The 26,529-nt window shown below is 38.5% G+C and overlaps 1 protein-coding gene across 8 annotated transcripts in view; it reads right to left on the bottom strand.

Annotated features, from left to right (window-relative positions):
• Nucleotides 1-26,529, bottom strand: part of LOC108673101 (collagen alpha-1(XXIII) chain) — a 112,558-nt gene that overhangs the window by 5,414 nt on the left and 80,615 nt on the right. For 4 of the 8 annotated variants that reach the window (XM_047879891.1, XM_047879890.1, XM_047879892.1 and 1 more), the window contains 16 exons: nucleotides 15,355-15,416; nucleotides 14,044-14,079; nucleotides 12,208-12,243; nucleotides 11,301-11,369; nucleotides 9,302-9,370; nucleotides 8,153-8,209; nucleotides 7,299-7,469; nucleotides 6,120-6,219; nucleotides 5,242-5,447; nucleotides 4,718-4,762; nucleotides 3,847-3,897; nucleotides 2,024-2,056; nucleotides 1,602-1,706; nucleotides 864-971; nucleotides 537-563; nucleotides 68-121 (listed from right to left, as the gene is read on the bottom strand). In XM_047879891.1, coding sequence (XP_047735847.1) covers nucleotides 68-121; nucleotides 537-563; nucleotides 864-971; nucleotides 1,602-1,706; nucleotides 2,024-2,056; nucleotides 3,847-3,897; nucleotides 4,718-4,762; nucleotides 5,242-5,447; nucleotides 6,120-6,219; nucleotides 7,299-7,469; nucleotides 8,153-8,209; nucleotides 9,302-9,370; nucleotides 11,301-11,369; nucleotides 12,208-12,243; nucleotides 14,044-14,079; nucleotides 15,355-15,416 — 1,229 coding nt within the window. Of the gene's footprint in view, nucleotides 1-67; nucleotides 122-536; nucleotides 564-863; nucleotides 972-1,601; nucleotides 1,707-2,023; nucleotides 2,057-2,920; nucleotides 2,948-3,846; nucleotides 3,898-4,717; nucleotides 4,763-5,241; nucleotides 5,448-6,119; nucleotides 6,220-7,298; nucleotides 7,470-8,152; nucleotides 8,210-9,301; nucleotides 9,371-11,300; nucleotides 11,370-12,207; nucleotides 12,244-14,043; nucleotides 14,080-15,354; nucleotides 15,417-26,529 lie in introns of all 8 variants that reach the window. The other 4 variants (XM_047879893.1, XM_047879895.1, XM_047879897.1 and 1 more) reach the window with 4 other exon arrangements.

The following is a 26,529-nucleotide window of genomic DNA, read 5'->3' as shown; positions in this document are numbered from 1 at the left end:
ATTGAAAGCGAAGAGTAATATGACAATTATTTTCATGTAAACTCAGTACTGTATTGGCAAGTCTTACCCGCAGTCCCACGTCGCCCCTCTCTCCCTTCTTGCCGGGGTCCCCGCGCGCTCCCTGTACGCATGAACGCATGTAATGTTAGTTTTGTACGTAACGTGTTTGCAAATTACATATGATAAATGAAGTACAAACAAAAATAAATATTATAAATACATGAGATTCTGGCAAAAATAGATTCAGATCTTGGTCGTGATCATTCACTGATTAGATCGAATAATAGCGATTACCATAAACATTTAAAAAAAAGTGCAAACTGTACGCAGGAATGATGATTTAAAGATCTAAAAAACTCGTTGTTTATAACGCTGCTCATCCATCAAATGACGTGAGCGATGATGATTAATTGATTGCCATTTTTGATTCGCACACAAAATATAAATGGATCAAACACTAATTTTAAAAGCGTTATAAATAGTCAATGCAATTAGCAAGAGATAAACAATCGTAACTTATCACATTACGAACGCACCTTGAAGCCGTCGAGTCCTGGTGGCCCCTACAAATTTAGGGAAAAAAGAGGGGATGTGAGTGTGGTTAATAAAATCGATATCTTCAATACATGATTTATTTTAACATTAGTTAGATTTTTTAGAAAAATTTAACGAATCACAAACCAAAATTCTTTGAAAATACAAGAAGCTCGCGAGCAAAGGCACTGATAAAGACACAGGATATCGAATACAAAGAGAGGGCCAAAAAATATCGAGGAACGCTGCCTTGAATATCAATTGAGAATCTAGGGAATGATACTAACTATGAATTCATTCATTTTTTAGATTCAGTATTTTCTGCTCACCTCGGGGCCTATTTTGCCGGGGTCCCCAGGCCTACCGCTTTCCCCCCGTAGCCCCATGGGGCCAGGTAGACCCATGGGGCCAGGGTCACCCTTCTCTCCAGGCAGACCCTGCAGCAGGGGACACAAAAACGAATGTTAATTGAAAGTAACAAACCAATTCAAAAAGCACTAAGCAATACTAGGAATAATTTAATAAAAAATAATATGAAAATGGTAAAAAATAAACCCAATTAAACAAGTAATAAAATAAACAATAAAATAAAATAACAAAATAAAAATGAATAAATAAAAATAAATAATGATTTGAATAAATAAAGAATAAAATAAATAAATAGATAAATATAAATAAAAATAAATAATGATAAGGAAATTCAAATTTTAAACTTGGTAATTAATTTTTTTTCAAATACTCAGATTTCCACATGAACACAAAGCAATAAATCATCGATAAACTCAAACCGTCGTGAATTTACCCACAGAAACAACGATGTGAAGCAAACTTTCCATGGTCTTTCCCATATCTGATGTTGAAATATCGTTGATTAAAGGTTGTTGTGAAGTCATTTGCATGAAAGGCATAGTAAGTCTTCTGCACTTTACACATTACAAATGAAATAAATAAATCCATATTTGTTAACAATTAGGCCTCGAGCAAATATATTACCCAATTTAAAAACAATTTAAATAGTATCCACAAATATAATAATCATAATTATAATTAATTCATGCAAGACTCACCATCTCTCCCTTTAGACCGTCCAGACCACGGTCTCCTTTGATGCCGGGGGGGCCTTGTAGACCGGGCAGACCGGGCACACCTGGGGGGCCGGGAGGGCCAGACACCTGAAAGGCACAATATTTTGCTTAATTGAGCAATAATATCTTCAGCATAAATAATTATTCTAAAATAAATAACAGGAATTTCGAACGAACATAGTAATATAATCTATGCGAGTTATTGTGAATAAAAATTTACGAATAAGCACAGCAATATTTTCAACAAAAATTACTGATCAAAATGCCAGGCGAAATGACCGTAAAGTTGTAGCTAGAAATGATGCAATAATGTGAGAAAATTATGCGAATTTAAAGTTCTAATTACGGAGAGGAAATATAATTTGTTCAAAAGATTCAAAAACTCATATATTCCATCGACTCACCACTTCTTCAACCTGCCAGGAGTTCGCTGTTCCCTGAAATATCAAGTTATAAAAATATTTAGAAATGTTTAGCATAAATTAAGAGACAAGCTAAGTAATGAATAAAATTTCAATATTTCAACAATAAAATCTCACAAAATTCACCAGCAACATGATAAATGTAAAAATGTTTCAACAAAACTTTCATAGCAGAATAATGAAATGATAACTAATCTATTTCTCAAGCCTCATCAAAAACAATTACAAATAATAACACTCAAAATTAATCTAGTCTTGTACTTCAGCCCCCGTCAGAAATACGTAGCAATATTTAGGAATTTTAAAATATGATGTATGAATAAGTGTTTCTGTAACCGTTCCATACCGCACGCGCCACATCAGAAGTCACCCTCCAGGCAAATGACGATGAAACGACGTTGATTATAAGTTGATTTCGTTGACAACGTATTCAACGCTTCGTTAAACAGTTTATTTCGTCGAAATCAATTAATCAACGTTTTATTAAACAACAATTGATTTCGCTGAAACAACGTAATCAACGTTTTATTAAACAACAATTGATTTCGCTGAAACAACGTAATCAACGTTTCGTTAAACAGCAGTCGATTTCGTTGAAACCAATTAATCAACGTTTTATTAAACAACAATTGATTTCGCTGAAACAGCGTAATCAAATTTCGTTAAACAGCAGTTGATTTCGTTGAAACCAATTAATCAACGTTTTGTTAAACAACGGTTGATTTCGTTGAAAACAACGTAATAAACGTTTCATGAAACAGTAGTCGATTTGGTTGAAATCAACGTAATCAACGTTTCGTTAAACAACATCATTGAAATTCAACGTCATTTCAACGTCAGCTGTCTGATGCACACCCATCAAAATCACAGCTCACGTACCTGTCTTCTGCGAATCTTTTTCAATTTCTGTAAGAGAGAAGGAGGCCGCCACGACGGTGGAGAGACCCCAAGAAAGCAAAGTATTATGTCAACATGCAGCCACAACATCAAACTTATCCATCTACATAGAAGAATATTTTAGAAATCTGGCGGGCGTCCGAGGGAGTTTAGTGAGAGCCGTTGGGTTCCGTCGTGAAGTCGTCATGTCTTCGTTTGAAAGCAGCGATTTACGTTAAAATATGCAAATGATGTTGAGAACTATTTGAATACCACTGAAAATTTGAGAGGATTTACGAATTTGTGTCAATAGATAAATATTAAATTGAAAATAATTAAGAATTGTAACAATCCTCGTTTAGGCTACGCAGAATGGACTGAATGAAGGTTAAGTTTAGAAGCTATTGTGACAAAAAAAAAAACGAAAAACTTTGTTCGCGGTAATTATTAAATTTTAGTTTTTGCTTTTACAGGAATTTATAAAGCGCTGCTTATTTACGTCACCAAGCTAATATTGAGGCTCTGCATAAGAGAAGGAAAGTCGTCAAGTATTCAGCATAAAACTGTCGGGAAATGGCAAGGCTCGCCACTGCCGGGGTTGCAGTTACTTATTTTGATAGAAAATAAGCGAGCAGATAGTCGGGGTACGAGGCACGCTAAGTTAGCGGAGGCGTCGGTAAACCCTCCACAATCTCCTATACTCATACCTATTTTGGTGTAAGATTAGTAGGTGCATAGTCAGGGTACTAGTCAAGTTGAGTAAGACGGGGGAGAGCATGAAGCGTCCTAAAGTAAGTAGACGTATAGTCATGGTACTAGTCAAGTTAAGTAGGGCGGGGGAGAGCATGACTCCTCCGGAAGTTAAGTAGATGCATAGTCATGATACTAGTTGACTTAAGCAGGAGGGGGAGGGGGCGGGACACACTTACAAAGCGCCCTCTAGTTGGCCGAGCGGCCACAGACCGCGCGACGGGAGCGTCCTTGAGGCAGGGGGGATGAGGGAGCCAAATTGCCAGTAACGCCAACATTTTACATCACATTTTTTACATCACATTTACAGCAGTTACAGCAGAAAATATCAATGGAATGCGTGCCTTCGCTAACATATTAATAGCTGGTATATCTTATATATGCATTATTCTGGATAAATCTTGGAATAATTTGATTTTTAAATTGTCATGACTGGTATAAATTTTGTATTTGATACATTTATCTTACTGAACAGCTTCATTTCAATTCAACCGATAATAAAAGTTACGGTTAAATCTGGCTTCGAAACTAGAGTTGAGTTTTCTCGCCTACAGAAAAAACAAGAGTTTCGTCTTCAAATCAAATTTTTTTATTGTCAATGAGTTATTAAGCCTGGCTGTTCACTTTCTCAAGTAGTAGAAGTTATGCCGGAATAAAATTAGAATAAATTTCAAAATTTCAAATGCCATTACGGTCGAAGTACTAACATTTTGCATGTAGCCCTAAGTTCTGGACAAAATGTAACAATGAACAACTTTATTATCACTTAATATGAAAATTTAAAGCATCAACACACAAAAAACTATACAGTATGGCTTTAAAATTTCATGTAATGATGTGAAACTATGAAACATGAAATGAACACGCCCTTGTCGCAATACAAGCAATAAAATATATCCAAGAAATATTTCAGCAATTCTTGTATATTCAATACTCTTGACTGTAAGTATCATCATATTCAACGCTAAGTTCAGAAATATATTTCAAACATTTAATTTAAACGTCACATTGGATAAAGCTTAACCGAAATTAAAACGATTGCATTCGTACCGAGTCTCCTTTGTCGCCCTTGTCGCCTTGCAGACCTGGCAGTCCCTGCGAGAAAATAAGACAATTTTAAAATTTTAAATGAAAGACAATTTTAGACAATTTTAAAATTGCCAATTTTAAAAGACAATTTTAAAATTTTCAATGCCGACAAATTAATATATGATCAATATTAACATAGACACACGAGGGCACCGAAAATTTGGAACGAAATTATTAAAAAAATTAATTCATGGTATATAAGATTACAAGACAAAATTATTCGAATTTGCCAGATCAAATACTCGAGGAAACAAGTGAAAAATGCCTCAACGGACCAGCTGAGTAGGAATATTTTTTCTTTTTGAATCAGATTCATCAAAATAAGATGTCAACCTATGATAAATTTACGAGAAATTTTCGGAAAAATCCCCCCCCCCCAAAAAAAAAATAACAAACAAAAAATATCGATACAAACTTGCGAAGAAACGAAAAGCTAAAACAATAATGATTTTCAAACAAAAGTTAAAAGTAAAACCAAGTCTTACCGGAGGCCCAGGGAGGCCCGGTGGTCCCATGAGGCCGGGAGGCCCGATGTCCCCGTAGTCGCCCTTCTCTCCTTTGGGCCCCAGCATGCCGGGCAGGCCAGGCGGGCCCTGAGGCCCAGATTCCCCGTGCATACCATCGATACCGGGCGGGCCCCGGATGCCGGGGTTCCCTTTGGGGCCAATCGCCCCTAAACTACCTTTCTCGCCTGTAAAATATACTTTATCTTAAAACTGAAACTCTAGACTTGATACAGTAAATTGTTTCGTTTAATTTTTAACTTTCAAAAAGCTCCACGTTTAGCTTTAGTTTCAGAACTGAGAAATAAATTTGTCTCGCATTGCATGTATAGCTTTTCTCAGATTAAATCTGATGCAGATCATAACAACAAGCTTTTGATACAGTATGGTAAAGTTGTTATTATTTTCTTTAATACCTGAAAGACATGCAGTTTCTACTTGATTTATTAACTTTTGTTGAGAGACTTAAAAAATACTTGGATTTTCATTCAAGTACAATTCCAAGGCAGATGTATTCCATTTCAACTCTCATATTGAACATGTTTATTATACGCCCAGCATATCTATGTTTTAAATATACTACTACGTGTTACAAGCGCAGTGAATGCAGATCATTTCAATATTTTTACACGTATTGAACATGAGTCTCTTATGCCAAGCATATAATAATATGTGTTTTAACTCTAGGACTGCATAGGTACAACTGAAACCAAACTCGGTATAATTATAACGTAAAATTCTGCACAATGCAGTCTGATAAGAGTTAAAAGAACTTGGTTTTAGAAGCTAGCCAAATGCAGCTTGTCACATTAATATTTAAATATTCACATGGATATTTCCCTCATGTAATAAGATCGCACCTTTCTCGCCAGGCAGTCCGCGCTCGCCGGTCTCTCCCTTCGGTCCGTTGAGGCCGGGCTTGCCGCGCTTTGCAACACGCCCGTGCACCCCGCGACGACCCTGCGTAGGAGGTATGAACTTCAGGATCAAGGGATTAGCATTTAGGTTTATACCTTTTGTTTACCGCCTCTCGGCGCCAATATGTAAGGGACACGGACATTAATTCAGTATTAAATGAGAAGTTTTAACCCCCTGTGAAGGTAACGCTCGTCACCAGGCCTGCAGTTACGGGTGCCATTGATTCCGGCTGCTGTTACCGTAGACGAACGTTCAAATAGTGGGTGCATTGATTTGTTTGAGTGTTTGAGTATTCAAAAAGTTGAAGTCAAGCTAGAGTATACGATTATTGGGAATGAAAATGAAGTGTAATTTTCTTATTTTCATTTTTTATGATTTTCAGATCAAATTTACGCAAGAATTAGTCGCAACAATATGTGAATAGATAAACAGGTTTGAGGGAAACGACAACAGATCACGAGACAAATATCTTAATACTATAATGAACATTGCAAAACGCAGCACTAAAAATAATGCTATAATAAAACAAATAATAATAATAATAAGTGGACCAGCGACGGTGATCTTTAGCTCCACGCCCAAACGCAGGAACGTCGGATATTCCGTTTTGCCGTCAACTGTTGACTTGTTTGTTTTTTTCCAAGTTTGTTGACGGGATTGCCGTGCCGGAGTATTGCCATGCCGATGGCAATTCGATAGAGACAACAAAACTAGTTTGTCTTGCGAACGCGAAAAGAACCAAGAAAAGCTCAAGTCGGACACAGAATATTATGACAAGCCGCATACTAGCATGCCAAGTCTTTGCCATCCAAGGGACTATGGTACTACTATGGGTACCAGTCAATCATTGTAGCAAAGCGATTGTATCATATCGTTCGAGTCTAGACGATGATACATTCATCACATGAATATATAAGTTATGGAGCTTGCAATGATCATCGAAGGGCAGGAAATGAATAGCAATTTATAACAGAAGCGGTCATGTGAACGCGGCTAAGGATCCATAAAAATATACGGCATTTTTAACGCCGTAAACGTAAAAGATATTCATGAGAAAATTTAACAGAAAATTCCCGAGCTTTTTTCTCCTGAATGTCTGTGCCGTGATCAGGCCTGCTCACCACATCTCCTTTGGGTCCCGGCGGTCCCACGGGCCCAGGCGGTCCCTCAGGTCCCGCTGGCCCGGGACTTCCCGGCTCCCCAGGGTAGCCGTCCCGCCCGTCTAGTCCCGGCAGACCGTCTTTCGCGGGGGGTCCCATGGGGCCCGGGGGTCCAGGGGGACCCGGGTCTCCCTGTCAAGTAAGCAGGATTAAAAAACTGCGAACAAAATAGATAATAATTATATGCAAAGTTGGGTTCGGACGAAACGCAGATTAATTGAAGTTCCAACTACGCCAACTAATTTATAGTTATTTGCTGATGAGCTACTTGGCAATTATGGACAAAATACAAGAGTTAGGCGGTGTTAGTTAGAAGACTTATTTCCATGCGATCGACTGTAGGATAAGCAGCAAAAACACTATGTAATCAGATTATTTATTAAATATATTATGTCAATCAAATTATCTATCGAAAGTTAGTGTTAGTCCAAACAGATAATCAGATCATTTAGAATTTGTTAAAAACTATTTCAATTATATTGTAGAAAGAATAAATCCACTCAATTACGCTATTTAATGCGTCTTCAATGCACGCTTGGCAGACATAAAAGTATAGTAGATGAAGAAACACTAAACTGTTCGAAAAATTGACATAATTGATATTTCTGCTTTATTTTCAGAATTTTCTTAAGAAACGCGTATAAGCAGGCATTGAATTACAACATGAGACATCAATAACATGGAAATCTTAACCACACAAAGTTCATGTGTATTATTGTATCTATTTATTACTTAAAACTACTGATTTACATATAAGACTATAAAGCAAGCAACGGCACAGCAGGATCTACGGAGACAAGATGCATGACACTTACTTTGATAAGAACTAATTTACTAGCATCAGGATACCGCCAAGACTCGGGCGAGTCTCCCTGAAACAAGAAAACAGAACAAAACAAAATACAAAATGTAAAAATAATAGATAAAAAATACGAGGCGAATGTACTATGACTCGATCTAAGTCGCGTTCAAATGTAAAACAAAAAAAGTCATTCCCAGATATCGAAAAGATTTCAGCCAAAATTTGCGCACACAACACTCAGTGAGCGTGTCACAACACTCAGTGTGCGTGTCACAACACTCAGTGTGCGTGTCACAACACTCAGTGTGCGTGTCACAACACTCAGTGTGCGTGTCACAACACAGTGTGCGTGTCACAACACTCAGCGTGCGTGTCACAACACTCAGTGTGCGTGTCACAACACAGCGTGCGTGTCACAACACTCAGCGTGCGTGTCACAACAATCACTGTGCGTGTCACAACACTCAGCGTGCGTGTCACAACACTCAGCGTGCGTGTCACAACACTCAGTGTGCGTGTCACAACACTCAGCGTGCGTGTCACAACACTAGGCGTGCGTGTCACAGCACTCAGCGTGCGTGTCACAAGACACAGTCGCCTGCTCTCGCGTATGCATAACCAAAATAAATATCGGGATAATGAAATACATGTGACTATGTAGAATGGGCAAAATTATCCTCTAGCTCGTAACTTGTCGGAAAATAATATTTTCATTCACTTAAGAAGGGAGCGTAGAAGCAAAGTATGAGCATGCTTGTAAAAGGACTTGTTTTACCAAGCACATGGGAGACTCGTGCAATGCAGGATTGTACTGAAGGATCAAGTGGCACAAGGATGTCTCGTAGGAATAACATGCGTAATAACCGTCCTGTGCTCATGAAGCCTTGAAATCTTGTTCATACAAAATTATGTGACTCAAGTAGAAGAAATAGCCGCTAATAAATTAATGGAGGATATAATCGGAAGCTAAGGTCTAAGATAAAACTTAAGCTCATGGCCGCTTTTTCCTCCACGTGGCGAAGTGAAGACTCCACTGTTTCACCTGTGAAGGTTCATTGTTCAAATAATGAAGCCTACACACATAATTTAGCAACTGTACTGTATAGAACTACAGAAGTATCATGCATTTTAAAGTAACAAGAGACAGTCGTATGGCGGGTACCTTTATAGCGATGATCTCCGCATAGCCGAGCGCGCCGCCCTCGAGCGTCGTGATGGAGCGCTTCACGCCCTGAGGCGCACAAGGCAGGCTCATTACAGAGGTAACAGTGTATAAACGTTGGTAAATGTGGCGCGCAAGAATTAAATGAATCATGTAGCAATGCATGACGGAAGTTGAGTGAAGTATTCGGAAATTAAATATCAATCATCTTCAAAAGAAATGAGTGCGCCAAAAATTTCGAAGGATGAGTGGAAACAAATTGTTTTTTTAACAGGATATGCCACTAAGTTAAAAGTTTGAATCACACATCGAAATATGAGCCAAGAAAAGCTGCTGGATGCCAGGAAATAATGTTAATTTTCTTCACCAAAAAGAAAAGGATAAAATTGTAAACTTTTGTCTCTGGCCTCAATTTGAGGGCAGCCACAGATCATTTCCCAGCTATTACATATATTGAATGAATTAAGCCTGAAATCATAGCCTTTGTATGTGAATGATTACCCATTTTGAAAAATTAGTTCCATGTAAAAATAACTGTACAGTTGAGATGTTGACATCATATATGACACATGAAAATAAGTAACAATAAATGGTTCAGAGGAAATGGTTGTGATACAGTGGCAATATTTGTAGCAAAGGTTAATGGCGAAAAGTTAGTGCAAAGCTACCAAGTGGCAGCCCAGACAAAAGTTTTTCCTCGAGTTGGTCGTTCATCAAGAAGCTCGTAAGACCTGCAAAGCAACTTGTTGCCTGCGGTGCCGTTAAGAGAAGCTCAAGCACCGAACTTGGAGCACCGAAAAGAAAGAGGAAACTGCCGCACCAGGACGGAAGGCAACGCAATGTTTTTATTGCGTGAGCTGCTACACTGAGCTAGGAAACCTCGTGGTGGCAATTGTCCAACGCAGTGTCCTAACTTTTTGAACATTGACAGCTGCAACTACACTGAAGAAACTCTGTTGTTGCACTAGGCCGAAGCAGCATTCTTGCTTTCTGAGCATCAATATATCACACCTACACTACGACAGAGACACTGGCTATTTTTGCGCTGGGACGATGCAGTATCCCAACTTTATGACTATCTTTCGCGACGATTACACTGAAAAATATCCCATTTGTAGACATAGGCCAACGCAGCGTCCTAGCTTTGTGAGCATCACGAGCGACAACTACATTGAGAAATTCTCAATTCAGTTTAAGTAATGTTAAGCCCAATATGGCTTACCCGAGGTTCTAAAAGTTCTATAGGGTTCAAGAAGTTCCAGTTTCGTGGGAGACCATAACGACATCTCAGCAGTCCATTCATGACCAGCGTCGTATAGCAGATATCGCTTATGTTACAGAAACGAGCAATGAAATCATACGCACACAAGTGCAGCCGAAAGTTTTCAAGTTTGATCGAGTCATTTCGTTCTTCCATGAAGTAAAAAATCTGTCTTAGTTGCACATAAATTATTTCATCAATAGTACGTTGATTTTTTGTATAAATAAGTAAAATAACAATACTAGTGAATAAAAATTACAGCAATGACCTGGCGCCACTAAGTTCAAGAAATCGACCAATTGTCCACCAACACTTAATAGCAGCTAGGCGCTTCCAACGCTACGCCTTTGAGCCGCTCAAGTCTTGCACTTCCTCCTCTAAGTTTCACCAATTGCGTCAACATCTTCGAAGTTTCCAAGAGTCCTTGGGCGTTTAGATCAATGAGCAATCACATTAAACGAGCTTAAAGGAGAATCATTTGTAAAATTCTTTGAAACAGCCGTTTACTTAACGGCTTTGACAAAAATATTTTTCGGTAAAATTTATCCGATCTTTTAAGATATTGAAGAAATATACAGTTTCAAGCTTACTCAGTAAACAAGAACCGTGTTTCTCTCTTAGAAAATGTCACTGTTTTGCTTAATTTTCATAGCTTGTCATAGCATTCAATGTAAATGAAAACGAAATTTCAAATCATAAGAATTATAAGAAAACTTGTATCCCTCATGAGTCACTCACCTTCGACTTTGAGATGAGTTCATAGCCAGAGCCAGGGTCACCCTTGGCGCCTTTAGGACCAGGCTCACCCTGCACAGCATTATGCTCTAAGAATAAATACGTAGGGTCTCCTACAATAATATCCCCTTCTAATCCATTATATATCCGCTTCAAATTAACAAGTTTAGTTTTAATTTCTTTACGCAATGTATGTTTTTTCACAAAAAGAGTCTTGGGTGCCAAACGACAGAATAAAGAACGCAGAAACTGTAATTGTCTAAATTGCAAGCAAAGATACGACGTAGAATCCATTAGGGAGCCGGAGACATTATTGTGGGACACTATGCACCTTGCCAGAAATCTTGCCATTCATTCAAGCAAGAACTTCATTATATGTATGTCATTACAAAAATAATAATTTTATCATCGTGAATGATGATTTACGAGATTCACAAGATACACGAAAAAATCGAGAAACTTTAATCGGGTATACGCAATACCGAATGCTGAGAATACCCAAGTTACGAAACTGAGTGAACAAGTATTGGAATCTTCCATATATTTTGCGACTTACATCAATGTAAGCATACCAAAAAAAAAACTACAACGACAACCGTTACAATTCTTGTCAAAAATACAGGGTTATCAGTAGGTTATAATTATTGACTTGAATTTAAGGTAATCAATGTGTAACAATTGCCGCTTTAAATTCAGAGTAAATAATGGGCAACATTTCTACAGTTAAATCTAGGGTAAATAGTGCCAGCATTTAGATTACTCCAATCATCAGTGTAGTCAGTTAGAAGATACTGGTGGGTGTTCGAAGTTTGGAGTAAAAGATAATCTAATTTTGATCATTCTCCAATAAAATAAGAAATAATTACAATTTTATTATAAATTTTAGTTTAGTAGTCGCGTAAATACTCACGGGTTCGCCTTTGGGACCGTCCAAGCCGATGGGGCCCTGCAGCATGAAGATGAAATTGGAATGATAATAAAACAAAGTTCATGGCAGATGAACATAACTAATTGATGTAATGCCATCATTAATTGATGATAAGATTGGTAAATGAACCAAATAAATGAGAAGATTAGTTCGCTATTAGACATTGATATGCTAGATGAGTGTCAGCCAATATATATAGAAATGAAAATAATGCATAAATTTGATGACAGGGAATCTCTAATCACTCTGAAAAATGTATAGGTCATACTTTCTAAAAAAGTATCGAAATTTCAGCCCGTGATACTGATACGCCCTTTTGCCAGCCTGATTGGGTCTGTATTATCCACACATGGGCAAAAAGCTGCATGGCGATTTGGAATCACTGATAGCGCGGAGTGTTAATATCTAAATGTTTCCATGCAAAAATCAACACACAGATATAACAATAAATTAAAGTCCTAGCGACATGTTGATAGTTGAAACAGACATCGATACAACAAAGAGGACTTACATTTTTGCAAAATGAACATCTAATTCAAAGACGAAAAAGCGCATACAGGAAATAGATAATCTAAAAACACAAATTTAATTTGCTTTATCGGGGGATTAAAAAGTGAAATTTCTCAAGATAAATTTCTAAATTTCTCAAGGTAACAAGACCTCGTCAATGAGCTGAAAAGTGACTGAAGTTCAACAAAATTCTACAATAAAACCAGAGACTTCACAATATAAATTTCGTTCTCAATCAATTCGAAATTACGTAAAACTAAGAGCAAGACGAAGAAAATTATTATCTATTTTGGCTCACATTCTAAGGCCCACAAAACAAACGCCATGCAGTACTCCGGGCAAGAAAATGTATTTCGGATATGGTGAATATGACGACCTAAAATCCACTCTGGTCGCCCTAGCAATCATGTTCTCGGGCGCAATTGAGTGGCACCGCCCAATTACTCAGAGATAAAAATCTCTGACAAAACGCATCTGTCTGAACATACTAATTTCCAGGTAATCTTTTTTTCCGCACCGACCGCCAATTAATTCCTCATCCACACGATGGACGCCGCCACATCCAGTCCAGCACTACATATATAGGGGCAGTTCTGCGCTTGCTGGCCAATCGGGGGCTAATCACCATTCGATCATTCACCAGACAATCATTCGACAGTCAATGATTCACCAGCCAATCATTCGACTGTCGATGATTCACTGGCCTAGCGTTGGGCAGCAAATCATTCACTGGCCTAGCGTTCGGCAGCCAATTGTTCGACGGCCAATCGTCATAGATTAACAAGTAAGCAAAATACGAGTTTAACCTATCAGGTCACTAATTCACCAGCTAATTATCACAAGCCAATCATCAATTGTCCTTTCAATTTTTGTAGCTCGATAAGACATAAATAGAAAGAATATTATCTCTTACTGCCCCATCCCTGCCGAGTGAGCTGGCTGGCTCTCAAAATCGTTGAATAAAAGTTTTCAATTTGACAGCGAAAAAATAAATCGGAACAACAAACGTCAGGAGTCAATAAAGATATTGCGCCCACGAACACGCGGATGAAAATATAGAAGGACTGAGCAATAATCAATGAAAGCTCTGAAGCCATGCACCAAATTCGTGTAAAAAATATATGTTCCACAGAACGAAGCCGTTCCAAAATTGAGCGCCACAGCGGAGAAACAAACTTCCATTAATTTTGTTAGATAAACAAATATATTTATAAAAATTGTACTAAATTTCTTCAAGCGAGAAATGATGCAAAGCGTGCATGCAATTAAGGAATGAAATAGCACTTAGTATCATGCAGGGATTCGTACCGGAAACCCGTTTTTCCCCGGAGGTCCACTAGGCCCCTGAGAGATGCAGGCAAATGCAGCACAAAACCAAGAGGATTAGTGCAACAAATTGGTTTAGTTAGCTCGAATAAAGTTGACTATTCACTTACACAAAGGTTATAATTAGTGTTCGCACAAATACAGAGAAATCAGTACAACGAATAAATTTATTTCACTCGAATAAAGTTGATCATCCAATAAAGTTGATAATCACGTATAGGTAATATAATTCATTGAACAGATATTAATGATTATAAAAATTTTACATAGCAGCATATGAGGTAAAATTTCACAATCAAAACAGTTTAAGCAAATTGTCAATATTGCATATTGTTATGTATATGGGTCATTTCAATGCAAATATACTAATGTAGAACTCGTCATATTCTTCATGTTTCAACAGCTCAAGATCCTCCAGGAAAACCAGAACAAGTAAAATTATATCATTTTCTATATTTTATCTACCGGTTCACATATTTGCTCAATAGAATATAGCTCTAGCAGCGCCATTGCAGTACATCGTTTATGAGTATACCAAACTCCCACAATTTGTTCAAGTTAGTGAAGTTTGTGATAATGAGCGTGAAGGCAAGTGAAGTTTGTGATAATGAGCGTGAAGGTAAGTGAAGTTAGTGATTACGAGCATGAAAGTAAGTGAAGTTAGTGATAATGAGCGTGAAGGTAAGTCAAGTTAGTGATAATGAGCGTGAAGGCAAGTCAAGTTAGTGATAATGAGTATGAAGGTAAGTGAAGTTAGTGATTACGAGCATGAAAGTAAGTGGAGTTAGTGATAATGAGCGTGAAGGTAAGTCAAGTTAGTGATAATGAGCGTGAAGGCAAGTCAAGTTAGTGATAATGAGCGTGAAGGCAAGTGATATTAGTGATAATGAGCGTGAAGGCAAGTGAAGTTAGTGCTAATGAGCATGAAGGCAAGTGAAGTTAGTGCTAATGAGCGTGAAGGCAAGTGAAGTTAGTGATAATGAGCGTGAAGGCAAGTGAAGCTAGTGATAATGAGCATGATGGCAAGTGAAGTTAGTGATAATGAGCGTGAAGGCAAGTGAAGTTAGTGATAATGAGCATGAAGGCAAGTGAAGTTAGTGATAATGAGCGTGAAGGCAAGTCAAGTTAGTGATAATGAGCGTGAAGGCAGGTCAAGTCAGTGATAATGAGCATGAATGCAGGTCAAGTTAGTGATAATGAGCATGAAGGCAAGCGGAGTTAGTGATAATGAGCATGAATGCAGGTCAAGTTAGTGATAATGAGCGTGACATTATATCCCAGACGCCACCTCACCATCACGCCGGGCTCCCCGAGGTCGCCTTTGCGGCCGCGCTTGCCACGTCGCCCCGGAGGACCTGCGCACAAACAAGGCCTTCAGTGTACCATACATGGATTAATACAGCATTCAGTGTACCCATACATGGATTAATACATGCTTCAGTGTACCCATACATGGATTAATACAGCATTCAGTGTACCCATACATGGATTAATAAATGCTTCAGTGTACCCATACATGGATTAATACAGTCTTCAGTGTACCCATACATTCTCCAGTGTACCCATACATTCTTCAGTGTACTCATACATGGATTAACTTATTCATAAGCTAACGTCTGCATCAGTATACCAACCCGCACATAAAAAAACGCTAGAATATTTCTATAATAAAAGGTTATCAGGAGTTTATCTGTGTAGCGGTACAACAAAATCAATAAAACGATGACAACTGGTGATGATAATAATAAGAACATGAAACGTGAAAAATCAATAATAAATAAAACAGCAATCAGCGACACAAATAATGAATAAAACGAAGTAAACAAACGAAAGCATACAACATCTAAGTCAATAACATCAGCGAAAAAAATTTAACCAGCGGCAGCAACATCGAATTATTAAAATACAAACATACAAATATTAATCATATTAAAACAGCAGCAATGAACTACACCCACTGCAACTACACCAGCAAATTTTAATACAAGTAAATATAAAGATAATCATAATATATTAATAACAACAATAGCAAGAGATTCTGCCTCGTATGTAGGTCACACGTACAGCGCGGACATCCTCTTTACGCAGCCTGTACGTGGATATCTTGACTGTATTGCACATATCTAACACAAGCGTGAGTTATACAGCTCAGGCTTACTGAACATTCCGGTATTTCTGCGTCTGAAGTAATCACAATCTATTACTTGATAATGCTTTCTCGAAAAGTTCGAACCTGTGTATTCCATATTCTGACTCCCGCAAGCCTCTATATAAGGCACTGCAAGTCAGTGTACAATGAAGAATCTGAACTTAGTATATTCAGTGAGTGTACAATGAGGGACATGAACTTAGTGCTTTCAGTCAGTGTACTATGAGGAATCTGAACTCAGTACATTCAGTCAGTGTACAGTGAGGAATCTGAACTCAGTACATTCAGTCAGTGTACTATGAGGAATCTGAACTCAGTACATTCAGTCAGTGTACTATGAGGAATCTGAACTCAGTACATTCAGTCAGTGTACTATGAGGAAACTGAACTCAGTACATTCAGTCAGTGTACAGTGCGGAATCTGCATCATGATCCACGCTAACGAGTAAAAATAGGTAAAGGATGAAACTCTCGGTACAGGATTCAGAAAAAAAATCGTAGCATACAAATTTGATAATTTTGCGATTAGTTACGAACGTGCGTGTAGTTACGAACGTGCGAATTAGGTACGAACGTGTAAGTGCTTCAGATATGTTTGTGCTCCACATGCGTTCTTCGCGGATGTTTGTTCTAACAAGCATTCGTCTTCACACGCGTTTATTCTCCACACGTTTTTGTTATCAATTTGTGTTTGTTATCCAACTTATCCATACGAAGATACTTTCCGTTAGTGTTTGTACTCCACACGTGTTATGTTATCGAAAACGCATTTGTTCTTCACGCGCGTGTAAACGCAATTTACTCAAACAAACAACTTCTCAATGAGTATTTTGCACGATATGGAGCAGCCCGGGATGGAGGACAGCCAAAGCCCATGCTGATCGGTATGGAGATTCGGAGCAGTCATATCACGAGCACAATCAAGTTATGCAAATAGTTTAGGCCGTTCTAATGTGACCGCTGCCTCTGCGTGATGTTTTTAGGAAAATTTTCCTTGAATTAACGCCCCTCGATCAGATCTCATCCTCGCTAACGACTACAATGGCGTCGTCGCCGACGGGACACGCCCAAACTTCGACAAAAAGTAAAAATTTTGTCGAAACTAGAGTCGGAAGTTGTCGATGAACAAAAGTACGATAGAAGTTTTACGAAAAAAAGGACCGATAAATATGCAGAGCCGAGGACTAAATTTCCAAGAAAAAATCAGTACCGACAAAAGTGACGGACGCTTTGACAACCATTGCCTCACATGAGCGTCAATTTTGCATGTGTACCTTAAAACGAGTCAATCCTATTCTTGTAGGTAACAACTATGCCAAAACTCATTGAAAACGCGTTCTTATGAACTTAAGTGGATCTAAGTCAATGTTTCGGCGACAATATCAAATGAACGCAAGAGAAACGCACAGTAAAACCCTCATCAAAATGCTGTTATACTAATAGGACATCAGAGCATCTCGAAACAAAGCAATTTGCATTTCTCTTTGTTCAAGTAAAGCCAATATCCGAGTTATGTACATTCAAAGAGCAGAGCGCAAGTTCTTACTGTGTTCAAATGCTGACACAGCAAAGCCGAGGTCGCTAGGAGCACAGGCCTTGAATGCTAACGGCTAGGAAACAAACGAGTTCTCGAAGGGCTATGAGGAGGCCTTCAAAGAAAATCCAAAAAACAGCACTTGACGGTACTAAAAAATTGGTGACCTTCTGTATGTTGTGTATCAAAATTAAGAAAATAAGAATTTTGAAAATATTTTGAACCTTACAAAGGAAACTTGGTAACTTGTGTCAAATTTCCGGTAAACGGTAACCAACTTATTTGATGTAAGCACTTGAGAATTTGATGAAGATTATGCAGTTGAAATAGTGCGTGAATTCAAGGTAGCTAATTAATTGGGTTCAAATTGCACGATATCAAACATGCGATTCGTCACGCTTGCAAAGCAACAACGAAGCCATGTAACGCTGTCATGTTTTGGTTAAAGATCATCACACGCTGTGATGACGGCAAGATATTCACACGTTGTGATGACGGCAAGATATTCACACGTTGTGATGACTTCGAGGTTAACACACGTTATGTTTTGACATCAAAGAATGTCAATTTGTACGACTAACACTCGCACAATTGATATGAGTGTAAGAATTGCAGACGACGCAAGGTTGTAGACAACATACAGTGCGCGTTGTAGTGGTAATTAAAACCAGGATTCTGGATGTGATTCAAGTCTCAAGTAGCAATTAATGTATAATCTGTACGAAGGAGATTGTGACACTTCATAGCGATGGAAGGATTGGTAGCAAGAGATTGGTCGGATCCCCAACATCGTGATTACGATTATAGTGAAGGTTACCTCGCTAAGAGCAAAACGCAGTCACACTGCAAGGCTACGTTGTCATTAGCTCCTAATTTTAGACAAATTCAAGCAGAAAATAGCCTAGCCATCAAATTGGAACCTCCTAGCGCTGAACAGTTGATCAAATATGGTAGCATTGATACAAAGTGCAGAAATATACATTTATAATGAATGATGGAGCGGTAAACCCGAATTATAGATTTTGATTGAACATACATCATTCAACTGATGTTTTATCGCGCCATGCAAAAACGATGATAAATGCATTTAGGAGATAAAACAAAACTAGTTTCCGAGCAACTTAGTAAGAGCAAGGAAGCAAGAATATTGAAGGTACCAAATTACTATGCCTTTATTCGATACACTGAACGAATTGAGATGAGACAGAGCGAGTTGTGCTTATACGTGAAATTAATGTACTTAAAGCCCCGTTCATGGTATTTGCCTACTTTGTTTCAGACATAATTAATCAGAAGCGGAATAAAAAATATTGAGCCAGAAACACGGAAGCTTTGCTTCTTTATTTCCACTCTAATATTACATAAAATTAAAACATTTCACATTTTTCTAATTGTTGCATCATTTTATAATCTATTAATTATGATGAATTTAAAACTAATAAAATACTACCGAGTCATGTTCATCGAAGCTCAAATAATGAATGTAAAGAAATGAAGACCAGGCTGATCTTCACCTCGAGAGGAAAGCATTTCAACATTTCCGAGTAAACTCTCGCTTAAGTTTTCGTCTTGAATCCTCGAGTCTCGCGAGAATTGACTCCATCAGTTCGATGGCGAACCTCGTTCCTGAAACTGCGGATATGTTCGACCTCCAGCAAAAGTAAACGGCGGACAGGATCAAAATAACCTCTTTTGCCCGAATAGGCAGGTCGAAAAATAAACGACAGTTGGAAGTCTTTGGCAACAATATCTTAAACGGGTACCTTCCTCATAACAAACTCGTCTTCGCCTTTGCATTTGAAACAGCGGTTGAAATAAAATAGTTGGCGTAAAGTAACATGGATGAGTGCCTTTGGAGTAGAAATAATGACACTAATAACATTCAAGAGTGGATTAAAAATTCATTCATTAGTAAACTAAAAATAATTACTTTATTGCCGATTCAATGAATTATTTAACAAATAATGTATTCATGAACTCTTAACCCATGCAAGGTTGGAACGGCTATATTTTCAGAGGGCTTATTCCGAGTACAGATCGAAATTCTCGATGGGGTTAATGTTCGACAAGAAAATGCGTGGATTTTTATTAATTTTTGTCTCGCTTGAGATATAACAAATTTTCCTAAGAATAGAGGCAATTAACTCGTTTAAACGAGGAGAGAACAATCATAGGACGATACATAAAACAAATGAATGCTCTCGTAAATAATCACCAAAAATGACTGGCACTTCTATTGCCGGACATTCAGGAGAAAAATGTAAGATATTTCAACTTAATTGCTTTTCTGCGACAACACGTTTTCGTCGCCCAACATCCATGTTAAATTAATAGCCGTGCAATTTCTTCTCAAGAACCCATTTGGAGAAATCGCTTCGAACGCACCCATCGACTCCCAGTGCGTCGTCGGAAACGGAGAAGCAAAGTGTCTACTTTGCTCGCTAGCGGTAACTTTGAGAGGAACTTGCGCGAGTTTTCTTATCGGAAACCAACGGCAAAAAGTTAGGCGTGCAGTCCTGATTTGGGATTGACGTTGCAGTGGCGTTGCGGCTCACGACTACAAATCTTCAGTGCTTCCTGAGCTCTGATCTCCTTATTTCAGACAAAAGAAAATGGCGTACGCACAAATCGATGGATAATTTAGCTATGGTTGAAAGGATGCGTAAGCTTGCGATTTGAGAGATATTATCAATGTCGATAGAAATGCTGATATTTGTTGTGGCTGAATGTAATTGCACGCGTCTGGGTTATCTCATGGTATTTCAAGGATCATCAACACATCTTTTCTATGGCAAGAACTTCACTAGTGTAGTGTTTTCTTTTCTTAAATGTCAAAACAGTCTAAGTCCCCCCGTTTGATACTAGGATTACCAAGACCCGAGCACGCCAGTACAGACAAAACTAAAACTCTCTAATTTTCCGCACAGTTATGTCTACTAATATCCCTCACATAAACCATCGAATCAAGCAAAATAATTAGTATTCCTTGAAAAAACGTTTATTCATTTAATGAAGTCAATTCAGCAATGGACTACGCGTTTGCGTGTTTGTTACAAATAATTTTCACAGAAACACGTCACTGGAAGCGAGCTGTGCCTCACACAAGCAGTTTTAGGCCAGATGTTTCACTGAAGCTTTAAACGTACGACGAGGAAGATGTCCACAAATCTGGCAGGCAACAGAGGGGCGCAATTGAAGGAATGTCAGGGAGGAGCAGTCAAGCATTTAGCAGCGCCGAATCACCGCAATTAGCGCGCGGCTGCGTGATTGCAAGGCGTCTAATTGAATGTTCTTGGGGACATTCGTACTGCAGGCGCGACGCACAACAGAGCGAGATGTTCTACTACAGCATTAACAATGAACATCGCTATGAGAAACGTTCTAAGAACAATGATAGAAAGCAACATTACTTTAACACACAAACCATTGTCACGTAACGCTACCACAAAAGTAGATATGGAATATAAACATGGTCTTTCTAAGCGGTAAACTAATAAAAATATTGAAGAAATACAAAAGTATCTCGCGCATGTCATGTATTATTTACGAGTTAAGGAAATTCCGTACTTGAGTTTGTAAACAGCGAATGTGGAGTGCATGTCGCACGATGACGCGGGGCTCTGCTCCATAACTCAGCAATTGTGCCGGCGGGCAAGAGTCGTCAAGCGCAGAGGAAGGAAGCCAAGAGCCGAAGAGAAGAGTCGACAAAGACGCAATTTGCCACGGATATTAGAGGACCCATTACGGCAATCAAGTGTTTGGGGGAGACAAGCGCGTCCTCTGTCGAAAACCTCCTTCATGAGCAGGAGAGATGATCTCCGCTCCCGCTTTCGTATTTGTGCGCTCGATGTGCTCTTCCAGCGCTTCATCTCAGGGTTCAGGCTCATGGCATGCTCACTTCATCTGTATGTCTTATACACAGCGAAATTAGAGTTTTCAGCTACATTTTAGTCGAGGCGCGGATCTTCGTGAAATTTAGAAACGATACGGTCATCGAAATTGTCAGTTACAGATTCATGCTCATTTACCGATAATAAACAATGTAAGAGCGTAGAATTTTACAAATAAGTGAACAGAAAACCAGCGATGCTGAGGGACTAGGTTGAATTGCCAGACAAGCGACGGCTATTTTTCTATAGCCATCCGACTCCTCTTTTATCAACCTTTTTTGTCTGCTTATCTAAAATCTTTACTATTTTCATATACTATAATTTGTTCGCCTAGGACACCGAAATAATTATCACACGAGTGTTATTTTCTGTTTAACGCGAGTAATTTTCGTTGATTTACGGACGCCGCCCCCTCCTCCGGCCCCGAGCGCAACATTAAGGTGAAGCACGGCGACATGGAGCCACCCTCTAATGAAACGAGCGCTCAAAAAGTTAAGGAGGGCAAGTCGAGTTAAGCTTTAATGAACGCGATTACAGCCTCACAAGAGTTCCTCATAAGCTCGGACGTCTTGTTCCGCTCACGAGCTTCGTCAGCCGCCGTCCATTTCTTTTTCGCAAAAATATTAAGGAATGAATCAGCCTTTTAGGACAGACGGACGCATGAGCTTCCAACGATGAGCAGCAAAAAAGATTTCAGCTAAATTAACAACTTTTTCAATTTAAATAATCAGCATAATCATTTAAGAGTACACGAAACATTTATAAAAATCTTCTGAACAGTTCTCCAGCTTTATCGGCAAGTAAAAGCGATAAGAGTTTTCAAAGGATCTCCGTCTCTCTATAACGCTGCAGTGTGGCTGTACGGGACACTTTCTTCGGAGTAAGTTTAAAATTACAATACAGTTTATTGAAGCAAGTGCAGCAGCTGGGCAGGACTGCAAAGCGGCGGATTGCAGCGATAGTGCCGGGTAAACCATTTCCCTTCGTTCGATTGACAATCTAAGTTTGCCAAGCGCGGCACAATGTTTCCAATGGCGTTGCCAGACCATGGTGCCCACATTGGTGAGCTGCAGAGACAGTGTAAAGTACGAAGAAATGAGGATTTCCATTGATTTAAAATGAATTATTGGGTAATTTAATAAGCTGTACGAGCCAAGCGTTGGCTGAGTAGAGAAGAATTTTTTGTCAGAATATTGAAACGGAACTGAATTGGATCGAAAAAATAACATGTTAACTGCAGTTTAATCTCAAACAAAAATATCATTAATATGCGGGGCTGTCGAGACAAGTAGATCAGACGAATATGTACCTAACAAGACTTTTATTTACAAAGTTAAGCAAATATCAATAGTTATTGCACTTTAACTTAATTAAAATTATGTAAATTAGAAAAATTTGCCCGTATGTCTGGAGTGCAGTCGCCAATGAAATTTACGAAGAATGTGACACGTTCTAATACCTGAGATAACGCATCAACTTATCGACACTGAAAGCTCGCAGTAAATAAAGTAGCGGCGCGGCTGAGGCCAGCGGTGCTGTCATACATGGATTATTCATGAGACGGCCGGGCGCATTACACGAGATACGTGGCTTTTGCTGTAACTGAATATCAGCGCTACATAAATGAGAGGCTGCAAAATACAGGGATAAAATAGCGTCTTATTTAATACCGAGTATTGTATGGAATATGGTCGGTATCTATGATCGAGTCGAAGTAAATTCTATGAAGATCGAGTGAATATAACGAATTCGTTCTTTTCTTTTACCGACATTGCTGCAAAAATGAAAAATTTCAGCGTCACGTCTAAAAGAAAAACTCAAGAATGCCAAAATGCTACACAGTATAGATCCAGCAGTTATTGAGGATCAGCCCAAGCGCAATTTAAATAAAATAAATGATGTAATCAAATCCACAGTCATAAAAAGTTGTCTTGAACTTTGCTCAATTAGGATGAACATCCATAAAATATAGATTGAATGTTTTCACTTGGAAATTGATTTTTTTAATAATTGTCATGAATAAATAAGAGCAGATCAAGCAAAATTTATCAATCAGCTGCAATCAAAATAACGCACTACGGACAAAATTTCGAATTACACTTTCTCAATTAACTATCAATATAAAAAATATAATAAATGAGATAGAAAAATTACTCATGAAGGAGAGACCTCTTCAGCAAACGAGGCATTGACACCTTTAGTGAAGCGGTGAGATCGCAACTCCAGCCTCCTGCCGAGACAAAATCTTGACGACCTGCCAAAAGTTGGCAAGTGCGCAGCGAGTAAAATATACTCAATGGAAGCGCTGAACTCGCACCGCAGTGAGGGATGCTTCAAAAGCTGATGCCAAGGCTCAGCACAAGCCCGTTGATCTTATCAAACGCGATGATCAGTTCAATTAAAGAAGCAGGTCTGACCAGACCACGCGGTGACTTATGGCAGAGATTTGTATCGCGACTGCATTGCTCGGTCGCCGCGACACGGCACAGCAGCGTATCGCTTCATCTCAGCCTTGCATCAACATCAAGTCTCGCAGTGAAAGTGATCTCTTAAATACAGTTGAGTGCAATACATGCGACCCTTACTTCTGTCTCGCAATTCTTCTTGTCGCGTATTTCTTGATGACCGCGCACACAATTAAAATATAAGATGCTTTAATTCGCCTTGACAGCCAAATGTTGCAGGGCAGCACGTATGCAACCATCTATGCGTCCACACAAAGAGGAGCCCCATTTGGCATTGGAATAAAAAATTTGAGATGAGAATCAAGTCGATAGGTTGTAAGCAATAGTTTGTTATTTAGGCCAAGCCATCCTGCAACGCATAAGAGCAGAAAAACTTAATTGACAGCAGCGAGATATTTCGAGTGCTCACAGAGATGCACCGTTGATGAGAGGGTTTCAAGAGCTTCAAATGCCAACGCGTTACCAATCACTTTCAGCAGTAAGTCCTTTACATTTAAAAATGGGTGAATAATTATTCTTGCTGATCAAACACATCATAACACAAATTAGAATAAAAATGATAAAGGGATTTAAGATCATCATAAAAAACTCTTCATTTTTGATAATATATGAAACTAAATTAAATGATAATTCAACAATTCTTATACATTGAGGTAATAGAGCACGATGCTCGACGAGAAAATTTCTTCCAGTCGAAAAATTGTTTCTCGTGGATTTCGATAAAAAAATAGATTAACATCAATAATAGTTTGAAAAAAGGTGAATCAAAAGAAATGTGAATCGATTTCAGGACGCAAAATGAATATACAAATCTTTAGTATTGGTTGTCGCAAGAGTATTTTGCCACGAGTTTTCATGTATCCTTAACGAGTAATTAAGTCTACAAATCAGGCACACCCGGAGAGCAAGAAGAATTATATAGCCCAGGAGAGCAAGAATTGTGATTATTAATTGTTGGTCCTTAATAGAGCAGAAATTTATGCTCGATTTTAAGCAGAAATGTACATATAATTCATTGGGATCCTGGCAAACAATATCGAAGATGATTTGAAAATTGAAATAAGATTAGCTGATAAATTATTCTACGAAATAAAAAAAAAGAGTTGCCGGCTTATAAAAAGACATTGAATTAATTCCAGACAAGAGAGTTTCAAATTGGCTTAGGAATAACTAAAATTAGAATAAAATATATAAATAGAAACGACTTCTTGTTTTTAATTGACCACAGGCTGCACGAAATTAGCAAGAAATAATCGGAGCACCAGAAATAAATCTGGCTTGATCGCGCAACAAATTTAGCGTACGTACCGGTAGCGGAGAAAGGGGCGCCGAAAATAGATTGGGAGTCGAGAAAAAAATTAAGTGCTAAAAATTAATTAATAATTATAGACTAAAATTAATATTGAAAAAAATGTGAGCGTCAAAAATAAAGTGATAATTGAAGATAAACCGAGCATTGAAAATAACGTGAAACGAAAAATGAAGTTATCATTGACACTAAAGTGCGCCCTAAAAATGAAAGGTGCGTCGAAAATAAAGTGAACGAAGACAAAAAATACGGGCGGTAATAAAATTAGATGAAGCCATGAATCGACCACACGATGAGTAACATAAAGACAATAATAAACTGATCGTAATTCAGGGCCGGAACTCAGCCTGCCAGCAGCGACCGAGAGTTGCGGAGCGACCATAGCATCAAACACCCAAGTAAATTACCTTGTATTTTCAGCATAAAAATGAGCAGCAGGTCGCTCGTTAGATTATCCAATTTCCTGCCTCTGACGAGCTCGACCCGCCGCCAGAAATGTCCTTAATTATCTGCTTAGAAGAAAGCGTTTTACGCGCCTCGCGCTCGACGACAAATTTAAGGCCCAGGCATCACCGGGGCACGCGTTTATTATCAGTTTTTAGTGGCACGTAATTAACTGCTTCTTGGATACGGATGGGCAGGGAAAATTATATTCTCATACACTTGCCGCCAAAAGTCAGCGTTAACATTAAAGATGAATAATTTTACTCAAATAAATGTTATTATCAATTATTAGCATTTTTTGTCTTCTTGTTGGATAGCAATGAATCGTGTAATCTATTAATCCATGACATGATTTCTATCCATTCTTGAAAGTAGTGAAAATTATGAGGCAGTGAGTAGATATAAATACATAAGAAGTTTGTCCTTCACATCTCACGCCACGTGACCTGACAAAGCCTGCCTGGCTTTCACTCATAAGAGGCATGATGTTAAAGCCACGTCAACCTAAGCCAGTTAAGCCACGGAATTATAAAACCACTTACATTTACATAAGGCCTCTAGTGTGCACACCACGCAAGCCCAAGAAGTTCAATTCAAGTCAGCAGGCCGATTTTCCTCTTCTTAATAATAGATCAGTAAGGCACTGCGAGAGCAAGCGTAGCTGACATGCCACTTAC

Source organism: Hyalella azteca, unplaced genomic scaffold, assembly GCF_000764305.2.
Source record: "Hyalella azteca isolate HAZT.00-mixed unplaced genomic scaffold, Hazt_2.0.2 contig4152, whole genome shotgun sequence".
In the NCBI taxonomy this organism is placed as follows: domain Eukaryota; kingdom Metazoa; phylum Arthropoda; class Malacostraca; order Amphipoda; family Hyalellidae; genus Hyalella; species Hyalella azteca.
The sequence above is the reverse complement of the archived record's forward strand: the minus strand, read 5'-3'. Positions and strand labels throughout refer to the sequence as shown.